This window comes from Apostichopus japonicus, chromosome 23, assembly GCF_037975245.1.
Source record: "Apostichopus japonicus isolate 1M-3 chromosome 23, ASM3797524v1, whole genome shotgun sequence".
In the NCBI taxonomy this organism is placed as follows: Eukaryota; Metazoa; Echinodermata; class Holothuroidea; order Aspidochirotida; family Stichopodidae; genus Apostichopus; species Apostichopus japonicus.
Genome location: NC_092583.1, coordinates 6,689,297 through 6,702,639, shown reverse-complemented (window position 1 = coordinate 6,702,639; position 13,343 = coordinate 6,689,297). Strand labels below are relative to the sequence as shown.

The 13,343-nt window shown below is 36.1% G+C and overlaps 1 protein-coding gene and 1 long non-coding RNA gene across 4 annotated transcripts; one reads left to right on the top strand and one right to left on the bottom strand.

Moving 5' to 3' along the window:
- Positions 1–33: 33 nt before the first annotated feature.
- On the bottom strand, positions 34–3,200 carry LOC139964743 (uncharacterized). Its single transcript, XR_011792077.1, has 3 exons — positions 2,845–3,200; positions 2,278–2,355; positions 34–492 (listed from the first exon to the last, which is right to left on the bottom strand). It is a non-coding gene; the product is annotated as an uncharacterized lncRNA (long non-coding RNA).
- A 1,129-nt stretch (positions 3,201–4,329) lies between these two features.
- LOC139965026 (uncharacterized) lies at positions 4,330–12,773 on the top strand. 3 transcript variants are annotated; one of them, XM_071967187.1, is made up of 4 exons: positions 4,330–4,394; positions 9,052–9,159; positions 10,980–11,114; positions 12,428–12,773. In XM_071967187.1, the coding sequence occupies exons 1-4, from the start codon at positions 4,339–4,341 to the stop codon at positions 12,603–12,605; spliced, it is 477 nt and encodes a 158-aa protein (XP_071823288.1). In that variant the 5' UTR covers positions 4,330–4,338; the 3' UTR covers positions 12,606–12,773. The 3 variants fall into 3 exon arrangements, 1 of the variants encoding a protein (XP_071823288.1); XR_011792156.1 differs by lacking the exon at positions 4,330–4,394 and adding an exon at positions 4,690–5,058; XR_011792155.1 differs by lacking the exon at positions 4,330–4,394 and adding an exon at positions 5,075–7,062.
- The last annotated feature ends 570 nt before the right edge of the window (positions 12,774–13,343 follow it).

The window sequence follows — 13,343 nt, the reverse complement described above, 5'->3', positions numbered from 1 at the left end:
TCGCGGTATCGTTGTATGCACTCTGTGTGTGTGGAAGGCAAAAAGTGAAAAGTTAGGTCAGGGTTGGAAGGTTGTATCCGTGGTAACGAAGAATTTAGAGTTGATTTTTAGATCGAAGGAATATTGATGAACAGCTCTCAACCTGCGAAATAGCTATATAGCCTAGGTCTTACAAACGGCACTTATTTATTTCAAAGCTGTTGATTTATACATGGAACTACAAAGTCGTGACCCACAATAGCACGAAATGTACACATCAAATTGATCGGCATGGTAATCTCGAAGATATAAGAAATGAGACGTTCAAAGGCCTAATAATTAGGATACTGGCCCTGCAGATCCATGACTTCAAGTTATGCTGCATTGGCCCCAAAAATGATAGATACACAAATATGGTCACCTTTGGTCAAAATTTTTAAAACTGATTTTATTACGACCTTCGAAAAAATTGTCCTCACTGGGACATTTAGTCATCTTGTGTATTCCTTAAAACTGTTTGAGAACAATTTGGAGAGTAGAGACCTGCAGAAAAGTACTTTTCGAATACTTCTAGCAAGTATAGCATATTCCCCTTAAGAACCCTCTGCCGCATAAACGTAAAGAAAAACGTGTCGACCGCATGCATGTATATATGGCGAGCAGAGTAAAAAGTGCTAGAAATTGGAAAATCGACCGAATAAAATACTTTCCTATTAAAGTATCAGAGATTAATAGACAAACATTTGAAATTAATTACTGTGTGTTTATGAAATATTCCTTTCACAAATTTGTCTTACATATATAACAACATCGACTATAGGCCTTGTTAATAGGCAGTTTCAGTAAAATTGATGAAATTGCATAGTCTTTATTTAGTTTGCACGAACACGATGTATTTATCTTCAATATTCATCGTTATCATACGCATGTACTGGTGTAACGTTCTGATTCAACTCTTCCTGTGTGTTAACCACATACATAAATTCATGCGCATTCAACGCCAAAAACTGAAAGAAAGTGACACTCGGTCACAAGATGTAAATGATGGCGCTATTCCAAAAAGCTAAAAAAGTCAAACGGCACCGCTAATGATGATTGATGGCGCTATTAAAGGGAGCCAACTTGGTCTAAAGTTTTCACGGGGGGGCTTCAGACAGAATTTTAGTCTTGAGTTTTTTGACGTATTATAGTCCCAAAAAACAAAGGACAAGTTTCACTTCTAGTGATTATGTTTCTATAGCTACACAGGTTTCCAAAATATTTACCTTCAAAATATGTCAACACTTTGGAATGATCAGTTATAAGGGATCGATGACGTGAGCGCCTCAGTGCAATCCTAAATCTATTGTTAATCCATTGTTTAAAAATTCTAACAAATCCACCATAACATATACTTTTATCTACATAAAGCACCATTGGATGATATCGAACATTTGCAATGTATCTTAACATGGCATTTGAGGCCATAAACGTCTTACACGGTGAGTTTTGTGTTATATCCGAGAAACTGAACTTTGTATAAGTCTAAGTACGGTCCAGTACTTTCAAAGGGATGAACCTCGTTTGTATAAAGGGACATCCAACATGGGCTGATAACATATGTGTTTTAAAGGTCTACAACATATCGACTTTAATTATGCACCTAAAGTAAAGTCATCCTCTATGTCTACCAGGCTAAGCTTTGACATAAACCTTTTGTGTTAAATCCAGGGGCGATTGACCCGATGCCTAGGATACGAGGGGCAACGTTCCTCCTGTTTTGTAACAAAGACGTTAAGAAATGCTCTGTTTCATAGAAGATGTACCCATTTTGGACAATAGCCGGACTTTTTCATTTTGGTATTAAAATAAGTCATTTTGTGGAGACATTTAGGAAAAGTGTAAACAGGAAGTGCTCCTTTACTAATACATAAAGTAATCAATCGAAAGGTGCTGTATCGTTGTCGTATTAAAATAATGGCATTCGTGGCATTCGTGGCGCAGAATGCAGAGAGGATCCATTTTATCGGTGATTTTAGATGGCTTTGTGCTTTACCTCCCCCAAAGAATCGACACCGTGATGTCCTACTACCCTTTGGAATTGTATGCCACCCCCCCCCCCCTTCGATACTGAACTCTTTCCCACATTCAGGAGTTATTTGGAGAACGTCTTTTATCTGTTTATGAAAGATTTTCGGCATACACATTGCTTGTGCAAAGGTGAATGTAAAGTAAAGAAAAATACTTTTCTTATATACTGGAAATACATTGGGATCATTTATAAAAAATAATAAAAAATATATAAAATATAATACTTACGAGGTTACTTTGCTGGCCATTTTTGATATGTGCTTAATTAGTTCTACGAGAATATATTAAAGCAGCTGGAGTCCTGATCTGTGCATAGAATAAGAAGAAACAAATTAAGAAACAAATATGACTTTCTAAAGAATATTCTGATAGAAGAATATCGCAATAACCACAGAAATCATTAGAACGGAAAGAAAACTTCTGTAGGGTGAATCCTGTGGCCTTCTTCTAATGTTTAACAAGCAACCTTGAATTTAATATGATGAATGAAATAATGGTTTTGGTCATCCCCGATTCTAAAATTACAATTTCTACGATCAATCAGGAATTTAACATCAAAGTTTAATTTATTTCATGGTGAATTGCGAAAAAGACGACGAAATCGTGAGAAAATAGGTAAAATTTCGAGAAAATGATAAATTCATGTATATACGATGGTCAAAAGTTGAAATTTTCTTTACATTTTTCTATATTTTTTATTCAACTTGAATATCCCGTACAAGCATGTTGTTCAATTAAGCTATTCTTCCCTACAATGGAATGCTGTTCATAAAAATTCATAAAAATGTTACTTACAATGACAGACGTCTGTGATGGTCAGGCATAGGTGAGGTACAGTTTTTATTCTTCTTGAATAGTCTTGAATATAAACTTGTTCTTGATATAATTCGGTTTGTTTTTTACGTTGAGTCACTGCCACGTCAACAAACGTTAAGTGATAACACAGATTTCACACAGAATGCCCTTTGAGATCACTTCAAAAGACAATGAAATACTATGACTTTGATCAGAGAATAAAACAAATACTCAACTAAATATTAGATAATAATCGCTGAAATGTGGAGCACGAAAGAGAGTTGAATGCTATAGTGAAAGAGGAGGACAGGCTTGATATGAACTGGTATCTAGCAAATGAATAAAAAAAAAATGAATCCAAAAAAAAAAAAAAAAATACGCCCACTAACCTTGACCTCTTAGATATAAACCATATCGCGTGATGTTTAAGTCAATATTGAACTTAAAGCAGTTCGGTGATATTTCCATTTTTGTTTTACTGAGGCTATTTGAGTGTTATTTTGAATGTTATGACTTACTTAATCAATACATGGGATTTCCAATACTGAAAGGAAAGGAGAGGGCGGGGAGTGTGTCGTAAAATCGCTACAGACCCTATACAGTCTACAGACCATCGAGATAATCACGTAACCTGAGATATCCCCCTCCCTCTCCCTCAATCTAACTCTAACATTGAGTAAGTGGGCCACTATTATTTGTCTCTCTAACCAGTCTAAAATAAGTCTGGAAGTAGCGAGTACAGTTGTAGCGTCTTTCATTTAGTTGCGGCCGATTTGTGTGGTAAACGGTCCTATAGTCTTCTCTATAGTAGAGGAATATTGAAAACTCTACGATTTTTCAGTTACGATTCAATATAGAAACCTGACAAAATAAGGAAATGAAGTGTTTCATATCAGAGTATATTGGACTGGTGGGGGAGGGAGTGTGGTTGAGGGATTCAGACAGGAGTAACTAGGGTGGATGAAAATATGTTCATTCGGTTCATCGTGTTTGTCAGTGCACATGGATGTGAAGGATGCTGAGCTTCCTGTATGAGCTACGTTCTTAAATGGGTCAGCCTTAATTTCCATTCCCAATGAAACACAATTCCGGCCTCTAAATAAAATTAACATAGTAAGCCCTGTTCAGAGTATACCGGTGTTTAGGAGAAACCTTAAATTTATATGAAGTCTATTGCTTTAATACTTAACTTCAAAAGTTCCTAGACAATACTGACATAATCTAGCACCTTTGACTAACCAACTACTAAAGGTAGTTTCAATTCAGCTCGAGCTGGTTGTTTAATCTAACACTTCAAGCCAAACAGTCCATGTACGTCACCAAGAATTTGATATTGTATTCTTGTTTTGTGTTAAAAGATCGTTATTGTTCTCACTTAAAGTAAATATTTGAATAGTCGGGTACTGCTGATGATACTTAGCCTATAGGGCTACAAGTGTATTGCCTACACACTGCTGTTCCAATGCAGCATGTTTAACACAATGCCCTATACACATGGCACCGTTTATGGAAAGCTCACAACGAAGTTTCCACATCATGTGTCTATATAGGTAGGGGTTTCCCGTTTCGATTCCCGGTGGAGGCTGGAAGTTTTTTCACTGTTTTTGATTTCCCAACTCATCACGATTTCAATTATATATATATATATATATATATATATATATATATATATATATATATATATATATATATATATATATATATAAATATATGTGTGTGTGTGTATACAGTTATGATAAGCAATAATTATAAATATGTGCATTATGTATGTAGTTAAACTGCATACAGGGGCGGCGTGCGAAAATAACTTTTAGGGAGGCCCGTGAGCATGGTGATAACTATCTAAGCGGAGCGCCACCACAGGTTGGCGCGCAGCGTACAAGAACATTTTTAGTCTGGCAGACCCCCCCCCCCCCCCCAGATTGCAGGAAACGGCACTTCCCGTGCCTTATGGCAGTAAGCAACACCCCTGCAATTGATAACAATTTCCAGCAATTTTTTATTTTGGGAAATATTCTCGAAGGAAGTGATCGCCATTAATTCTCCAGTTTACCAATTCCTCGTCTCCCACAAGCGCCCAAAATTTAAGAAATCGAAACATTTTTGTTGTTGGCTGATCCATGATTGCCGCCCATGCCCGTGAGAAGTGGTGACTGGGTGAAGAAAAAGCTATGCCGTTTGAAAACATGGGCAGAAAAAGCGAAAGTACCAAAGGTAAAACGTGCGATAACGAAGTGATTATTTTTTAGGTTAATTTGTGACTGTATTTAAAATGAATATTATTATTCCTTTTTTTCGAAACTACCTATCAGATCATGAGGAAAATTTATCCTGGTGGACCTTTTAGCGAACTTATTGCATTACTTAGGAAGAAGTTCACGTGGAGTCCCATAATCTCTGTTCACTACATTTATCTTAACTTTCTGAACTTTGTTACTGGCATAGAAAACAATTAAAAAAATTGCCATTTTTTTTCATGGAAAATTGACTGACTTTGGCAAAGGTAACGGGTTGCACTTACTCTGGGACTACCAGTAACCAGTAATTATTAAACTGTGTCGATTGACTGAATATCAGCAATTAACAACCATTGACCAAGCAGTCAACAGAAGCCCCATTTCTCGTAGGCCCTACAAGAAAATCAGTTGCTGACACTGTTCTCATTCAACGTACGTCGCTGAGTTAGGTTCCAAAATGAGTCAATGGCAGTCTGCTTGCACGCTTCCGCGCGTCTTTGAGGTGTGTGGAAAATCCGCCATGACCATCAAAGAGCAATTGACTATTTAGTCTACTTTTCGATTTCGAAAACACTTTTTTTTTTTAATTATGACAACATTTTATGACACCTTTGACAAAATTTGGAGGGGGGGGGGGGCTGTGCCCCCGGGCCGCGAATATTTTTTTCCCAAACTGAACTGACACTGAAATTATTTCCTCGATTCTGATTGGCTGATCAAAACCGGAATGGTAGTCTGCGTTTATCAATGAATGTATGTGACACTGTTAGTGTTGATCATCCTAATCCTCGTGGGCCGCATCATGTCAAAAATAAGTTCGTAGGCCTTATACAGGCTAAATTAAGATATGTAGGCCTAAGTGTGACTACATGTAGATACAATGTGAGGCTTCCAGTTATCAAGAGCTACTGTAAGGGCGGTAGTGCCTATATTAGTGAACTTGAGATCTCGAACTAATACGAATACGTATATAAGGTTAATGCAGGCCTACTAGGTCACCATACCATGTACAGGAACTTCTATAATGGTGCCGGTAAACATATGTGTTTCCGTACGTATAGGTAATAAGGCTATATACAACTAGTTAACAAGTCAAAAGACACAAACATATCGTCAAATGCCATGTTTGACGGTACACTCAATGGCTGACACACTCGCTCGCGCGTCTTCATGGCCACTGCCACTGCATATTCGACTAGGCCTATCTTGATTCATTGACTGAGTACATTTTGAATTAATGATTATAAAACTAAAAATATCGCAACCCCGAATGTACACAAACACCTCGTACATATGTACATCGGCTACCTGTATACAATTACAAATGCACTGTGTTTTATTGTGTTGTATACTATACACAGTACAATAGGCTACATTACATGTATGTGCTGTGTAGAGCGGAGTCAAGCGAGTAAACAACGATCGGGGACTGCCTATAATGGGCGCAGTAGTTGGGGAAAGATGATTCACTATATACTTTCGTTCATATATACCTTCCAAAAGTTGCTAATGTGAATATCTTAAATTTGATCGTGTTGATCATACTGATATCGACAGATTATGGAGGATCCATGTTGAAAACTAAAGTATATCACGTGCTCGCTGAGAACCAATCAGAATCGAGGAAATAGTTTCAGTATCAGTTCAGTTTGGGTTAAAAAATATTCGCCCGGGCCCCAATGGGCACGATGCCACTGACTGCATAAGAACGTTACATGAAAGCGACATAGTTACATTACCATTCGGGTAAGATTGGTTCGGATATTTCTTACAAACAACTGCATACGAAAGGTTAGCAGAATCGCATTTGAAAGGACACGTGTTAACCACCGTAACGATTCTTTGCAGAGGCCAGTTTTGCTTTCGATGATAATCGTACCTATGCAGTCATGCTGGCGGATGTGTGTGCGTGGGTGTGTATGTGTGTGACGCCTCTCTTGTAAACACTCAAGAAGAGAAGCTTGGTCCAATATCATTTATCGTGAGTAGAAGCACCAGTTTAGGAAGCCTATAGTTTTTGTGAAGGTCAAAGGTCATTTGGGGTCACTATGGGTTAAATTGTGAAAACCTTAAAAACACGATATCCCAAGAAGAGAATTTCATATTTAGTATGTGGTTGTGACACGTTCAGTACAAGATGTATATTGATTTTTATTAAAGTCAAAGGTCGTTTGGAGTCACCAGACGCCAAATGTAAAACTTTTGTTTAAACAAACAAAATGTAAAATGTAAAAACCTCTTTGATAAGCTAAAGTATCTCCCACCTACCAGCCTATCCAATAACATGTGCGTTACGCCTCATCCGAATAGGAGGCTGTTGGCAATTGGGAATATGCTTATGGGCATCCGTAGAATCTAGAATCTAAAACTCAAAACTGAAAACTCGAACACATTTGCACAGGCTTCAACGTGCCGCTCGGAAGTCTTACTTTGCGTGCAAATAGGTGTACTGTGTGTACGTACAGCGATGCTATTGGACGTTTTCCGTCGTATTTCAGGTTGGATTTAATTTCGTTGTGACCAGGCTCCGTTATGAAACTTGCAGACGTCTAGTGCAATGAAGTCATAGAAACCTCAATGCATTTTGAATTCTAGTTAACATGTGGTTTTGTGTCACATCCCAAGTGTTCAAATCGATGCCAAGTCTGTCTCAAACTTTGAAGCGACTTCAGAGTGGTATGACGCCCATGAATATAAGATTAATAAAACAAAATGAAAAAAAAAGAAAGAAAGCTAAACCAAATGGTTCTCTCTGTTTTTCCTTTATTGTTGCTAATTTTCGGCTGTAATAGTTTAGTATTTTGGTTTTATTGTATGCTGACATATTTTATTGCTTTCGTCTTTAATATCCTGAATATTAATTATTGTTAAGTTATTTATTTCTGTAATTCTTAGGATGCAATATGTTTAGCCTGTAATATTTTTAAGCTGTAATATTTTTTTAAACGATTATGCGATTCTGTGAAGTGCTTTGAGATCATTCTTTTGATGTAAAGCGCTATATAAGAATAAATTATTATTTTTATTATAATATTTTTCTTTCAATATATGATATAGCTGGATGGTTTACGACCGTGCAGGTGCGCACATTATTTTTTCGTTTTATTCCCCCAACAATTAGTAAATTTTTTGCACCAAAACAGGAAAATTTTAGTACACAAATGAAGTTTTAAAAAAAATGGAACCATTTTGCATCTAAGCCCTTTTCGAAAAACATAAATTTTCAAAAAGTGGAGGGCGACCCCTTCCCTTTTACCCCTCCCCAGGACGGCGAACCACCGCTATGTGCCTGAAATTTGACTTTGTCCCCACCCCACAAGATGGCTACGCCCCTGGTTCCTGGGGTTGAATTTATAGTATAATGATATGATATGTTTTCAAGAAAGCTTATGTATGACGTACGGTCGTAAATGAAAACTCCAAATATTTAATTTCGACCTTTCTGTTTGTTAAAAGTAAAGATAAAATTGAAGATATCAAGATATTGAGTCATAGTTTCGAGACAAACATTTCGAAGAAACAACAAACCAAAAACAAATCGTGTTTGCTCTGTTCTATGCATGGACATGTTATTTGATGTTTGTAAGACAAATATTTTTCAAATGGTATTTTATTGTCAGCTATTGTACATGTACCGGTACGTTTCATCTAATTCGCGTATCATTTAAACTATTATGAATTGATATAATAATGATTTTTCTTCATTTAGTGCGATTAAGCCGATCATTCAATAGAGAAGATAGCATTTGTATAGAAAACACACAAGAGGGGAGGATTCAAGAAATTAAAAACTAAAAAAAAAACTTAAAAAAATATATATATTAATGCTGATAAGTATAATTACAATGACGTCAGTTTTTATAATGGATATGTGACTTCAGTTTCTGTACTCAGTTCCATAACTCGATGAAATTGAGCAACTCTTTACTAATTCCTATTTTTATGTACATACTTTTTTTGTATCATTTAGTTATGACACAGTCGATACTCTGGCTAAGTTAGCTACCAACACAGTTGACGCGAAAACAACCATACCGATCGATAGTTCAGAAGAGTCTGTAGAAACGGCTGAACGCAGGTAAGTAACCATAGAAACAAGTAACGATACTGTAATGGTAGTGCACACAAGTAACGTGGGCATACGAATTCTTAACATTTTATCATTAATTTTCACCGGTTACACCGAAAATTGTTTACACTGAAGCTTAATATTTTGAGGGAAAAAAGTCATATTCGAGAGGTACACGACAAAATTCCAATCGTTGTTCAAATTATAAAGTCAACTTGAAATACTTGAATGCATGATTTAAATGTTACAGACCCAAAGAAAGCCCCTTTTATGAAATAATGTATTAGTCAGCGAATTTAGAAATAACAAGTCAGCTTATAATACGGAGGAAAGCAAATCTTACGAAGAAATTGCGTAGTGTGGATACGTAACGGTGCTGTCAAAATGCTAATTTTTCTTTCTGAAATTTGTGCTGCTTATTCATCATTTTGCTGCGAACCGTCAGTGTGTTACTACAAAATTGATTTCACGAGATTTGATTGAATGATCAATTTATCATTTTCATCACATTTGATATAAAATCATTTCTTTTCATTTTGCAGCAAACTTGCTCACTTACTAGATTCAAATGAATTTGTCATTGTTGATGCAAATTGTTAATATCATAATATATCAACTTAGCAATTGATCAGTTTGTTTGAAAATAGCTTTACAGTAACTAAATAATCTTGACTTAAAGATCCTAACATTTTGACGGAACTTTCAGTTAAGAAATTCTAGTTAACGCACTGACTGACAACTATATGTAATTATTCCAAATGTATCAAATTCCAAGGGTGAAACAACAACGAATATATATATTAGGAAAGTCATTTTTAATAAGAAAACCAACCATGACAAACATAGGCGTAGGAGCCCAGTTTGATTAAGGGTGTGGAAGGGGGGGGGGGGGCTGTAACGACTTGCCCGAAAAATATGACCAAAATTTTTCGCACGCTCCGCGCGCATTCCACCTGTTAATGTACATATCATAAAGGCATGCATCAGTTATTGCATTATATGTCGATAACATACAATCATTTTCCGTGTTATAACTCTTCCATATTGGTTATAATTATTGGGAAAGTCGTTACATGATAATGATAAGAAAAATATTAGTTTAATCATTGAAAAACACATTGCGAATTATTTTTCTTTCTGTACGTGTCCCGAAAAATTTTCAGCATATTACCCGAATTTTCACAAAAAGTTTTGGTGGGGGGGGCTGCAGCCCCAGCCCCCGGTCTTCTGCGCCTAACAACATCACATGTACCACCTATTTTGATCATTTCATTTTGATTTTTTTTTTAATACATTTTAAATACAATTTTTAAAATTAATTATTATTAGTATAATTTACATTCACACAACCATGTCTAAAGTTAGGAACAAGATTTTGAGATGCGTTTTGTTTTTTTCAACTTTCGGTACGGAATATTTTCTTCCTTCATGTAAACGGTCATGTCTGCCAGCGTTATATATATGTAGGTATCAAAAGACGGAATTTGTACACCGTTGAGATCAGAGACCTATTATATGCAGTACAATTTAGTATAGGAAGGGAAAATACTGTTGATGGTTATCACACAGGACTATATACACCCTTATTCATCATTATCACTTCTGACGAGGTGAGTCGAAAAAGAAATAATTGACAAACACACCCCACCCCCCACCCCCCAAAAAAAAACCTTTTGTAAAAGTAATGTTCCATTATATCATATTTTTCTTATAGAAGGGAAATGATCGGAAGGGGTTTACATTATTACAGTTGGTTATACGCCATACACATTGCCAGTATTACGAGATTGTTATCATAACACGAGTATGTATGGTTTATTTTGTTACAGTATCGTCCCAGCTTTCAGGTTTATAGATCCCTGTCCAATCAGACACGAGTTCAGCGGCATTGTCTACGGCGTTACTATCAAGAATGATTTTGTCCTTGTTCTGTGGCCACAGACTTTCCACAAGGCCATATGCACGTAAGTAACAGCGACTCCATTGCGTTATTTCTCACTCCATTTACCTTGAAGAATTCTCAAATGTGACAATGACATTAAAGAATTGACATCCGCCATTGACATACAAGACGGGTAATAATTTTTGGGGTCAATATACATTAAAAAAAAAATATTACATTGAAAAGATCGACGAATAAAAGATTGCTATTTGATGTTGTTCTGCAAGACTTGATACCTTTCATAACCTCTGCCACTCGGACTGATGATACTGATTTTCGTATGTAAGCGTAATCAACCATATCACAGTACATCCCCGTCAATAAGTATCTCAATAAGTATATAGGGAACAAGGTTGAGATGGTGGAAGGGAGGGGGTGGATTGGAGCTTAGAGTAGGGCACATATATCAGGAAGCGCTATACCCTCATAGTTATAGCTCGATTGTATTGTGACTGGATAACTGTAGGAGTAACTTAAGATGACTGGAGTAGTGCGTCCACATGACTGAATAATCAGGAGCCTTTACTTCCAGAAGACTGGATAACTATAGGATAACTTAAGATGACTGGATAAATACATATAGTAGTGCGTCCACATGACTGAATAATCAGGAGCCTTTTCTTCCAGAAGACTGGATAACTATAAGAGTAACTTAAGATGACTGGATAAATATATAGTAGTGCGTCCACATGACTGTATTAATCAGGAGCCTATACTTCCAGAACACCGGATAACTATAGGAGTAACTTAAGATGACTGGAGTAGTGCGTCCACATGACTGAATAATCAGGAGCCTATATACTTCCAGAAGACCGGATAACTATAGGAGTAACTTAAGATGACTGGAAAATTAGGAGTCATCTCAGATGCCTGCAGGGGTAACAAGGAGAACTTCAAGTTGTTTCTTCTTACAGCTAGACTAATGGTTTGATTCCATTCACGTGATTCCTGTCACGGAGTTTCTGAATTATTCGTAAGATTTAGACTCTTCAAAAGCCATTGGTGTGTTTTATTTCGCTTCAAGAGATCTGTTCGTGTTGCGTAAAAAAAAGAATAAGATGAGTTATGTAAATCAAGTTTGTTAATTTGTTTTGTGGTCCAACATAAAGAAGAATAAAGTAAAACAATGTTTCTCTAATTTAAATTTCATTTAACCTATTTTGTCAAATTGTTCATGTACTAAGTATATAACGTGTTCCTGATTGATTGACTGTCATCGTTGTTGTGGATATTTGTCATTAGGAATTCTACTTGCCCTTTTATTTGTTATCTCCAAAATCATCGATTAGTTATCACTACAAAATGTTATTCATATTTAAATGTTCGATTTCACAGACCAGGTAACGATTTTCCGAAATGCAGTGGAAATTGCGTTCAACAGTACAAATATGAAAATGCCTTGGTGTTTTCCCAGTGTTCAATCAGATGGGATCTGATCAAGGTCGAATCTGGATGTTGCTGTCACCAATACCAGCGAAACTCAATCACTTATCTCGCTGACGCAACGATCTAAATTATAAGTATACTATGGATACAGTTTGAACAGAAAATGTATGGGTAGTTAGTGATATTAATCTAACAGTATTTGCTTAAAAGATGGAACTAACCCTTTCCTTTTTTTCTTTCAAAAGTGATCACCAATTAACCTGGACCTACCATACTTACATAGCAGAAGTTTAATAAATAGCCTTCTTTGTATATATATGTATATATATATATATATATATATATATATATATATATATGTGTGTGTGTTAATATCCAACCGATTCACACAGAGATTACAGTAACTACTGTTAATTTGTAAATTTTGTGCCAAAGTAAAAATTGGATTGTGCTGATAAATCTGATACATCGGCATAGCATGTGCTATTAGGTTTACAGTAAGAACTGAGAATTTGTGTAATCCCCTCAAAAATGTATCAAACTGGATTTGTTGGGGTTAGACATATCCTCAGTTCTTACTGTAATCCTAATAGCACATGGTACTGATTTATAGCACGACACAGTGGTACAAACTTGTGGTAAAAGACATGTGTATTGGAGTTCAATATCGGAGCTGAAGATGTTGTTATAGTAAGCGTTTTGGTATTATTCTAGGCTGGTTGAACTTGGATTTACTGGAGATTATTTTTAGAACTCATACAGACCATTTGTATTATTACTTTGGTGGTATCTGGTATAGGAAGTGAAATACATATAAACAGCATGTGTTATTATTGTATTAGTATATGTATATAGGTAAGAGGAC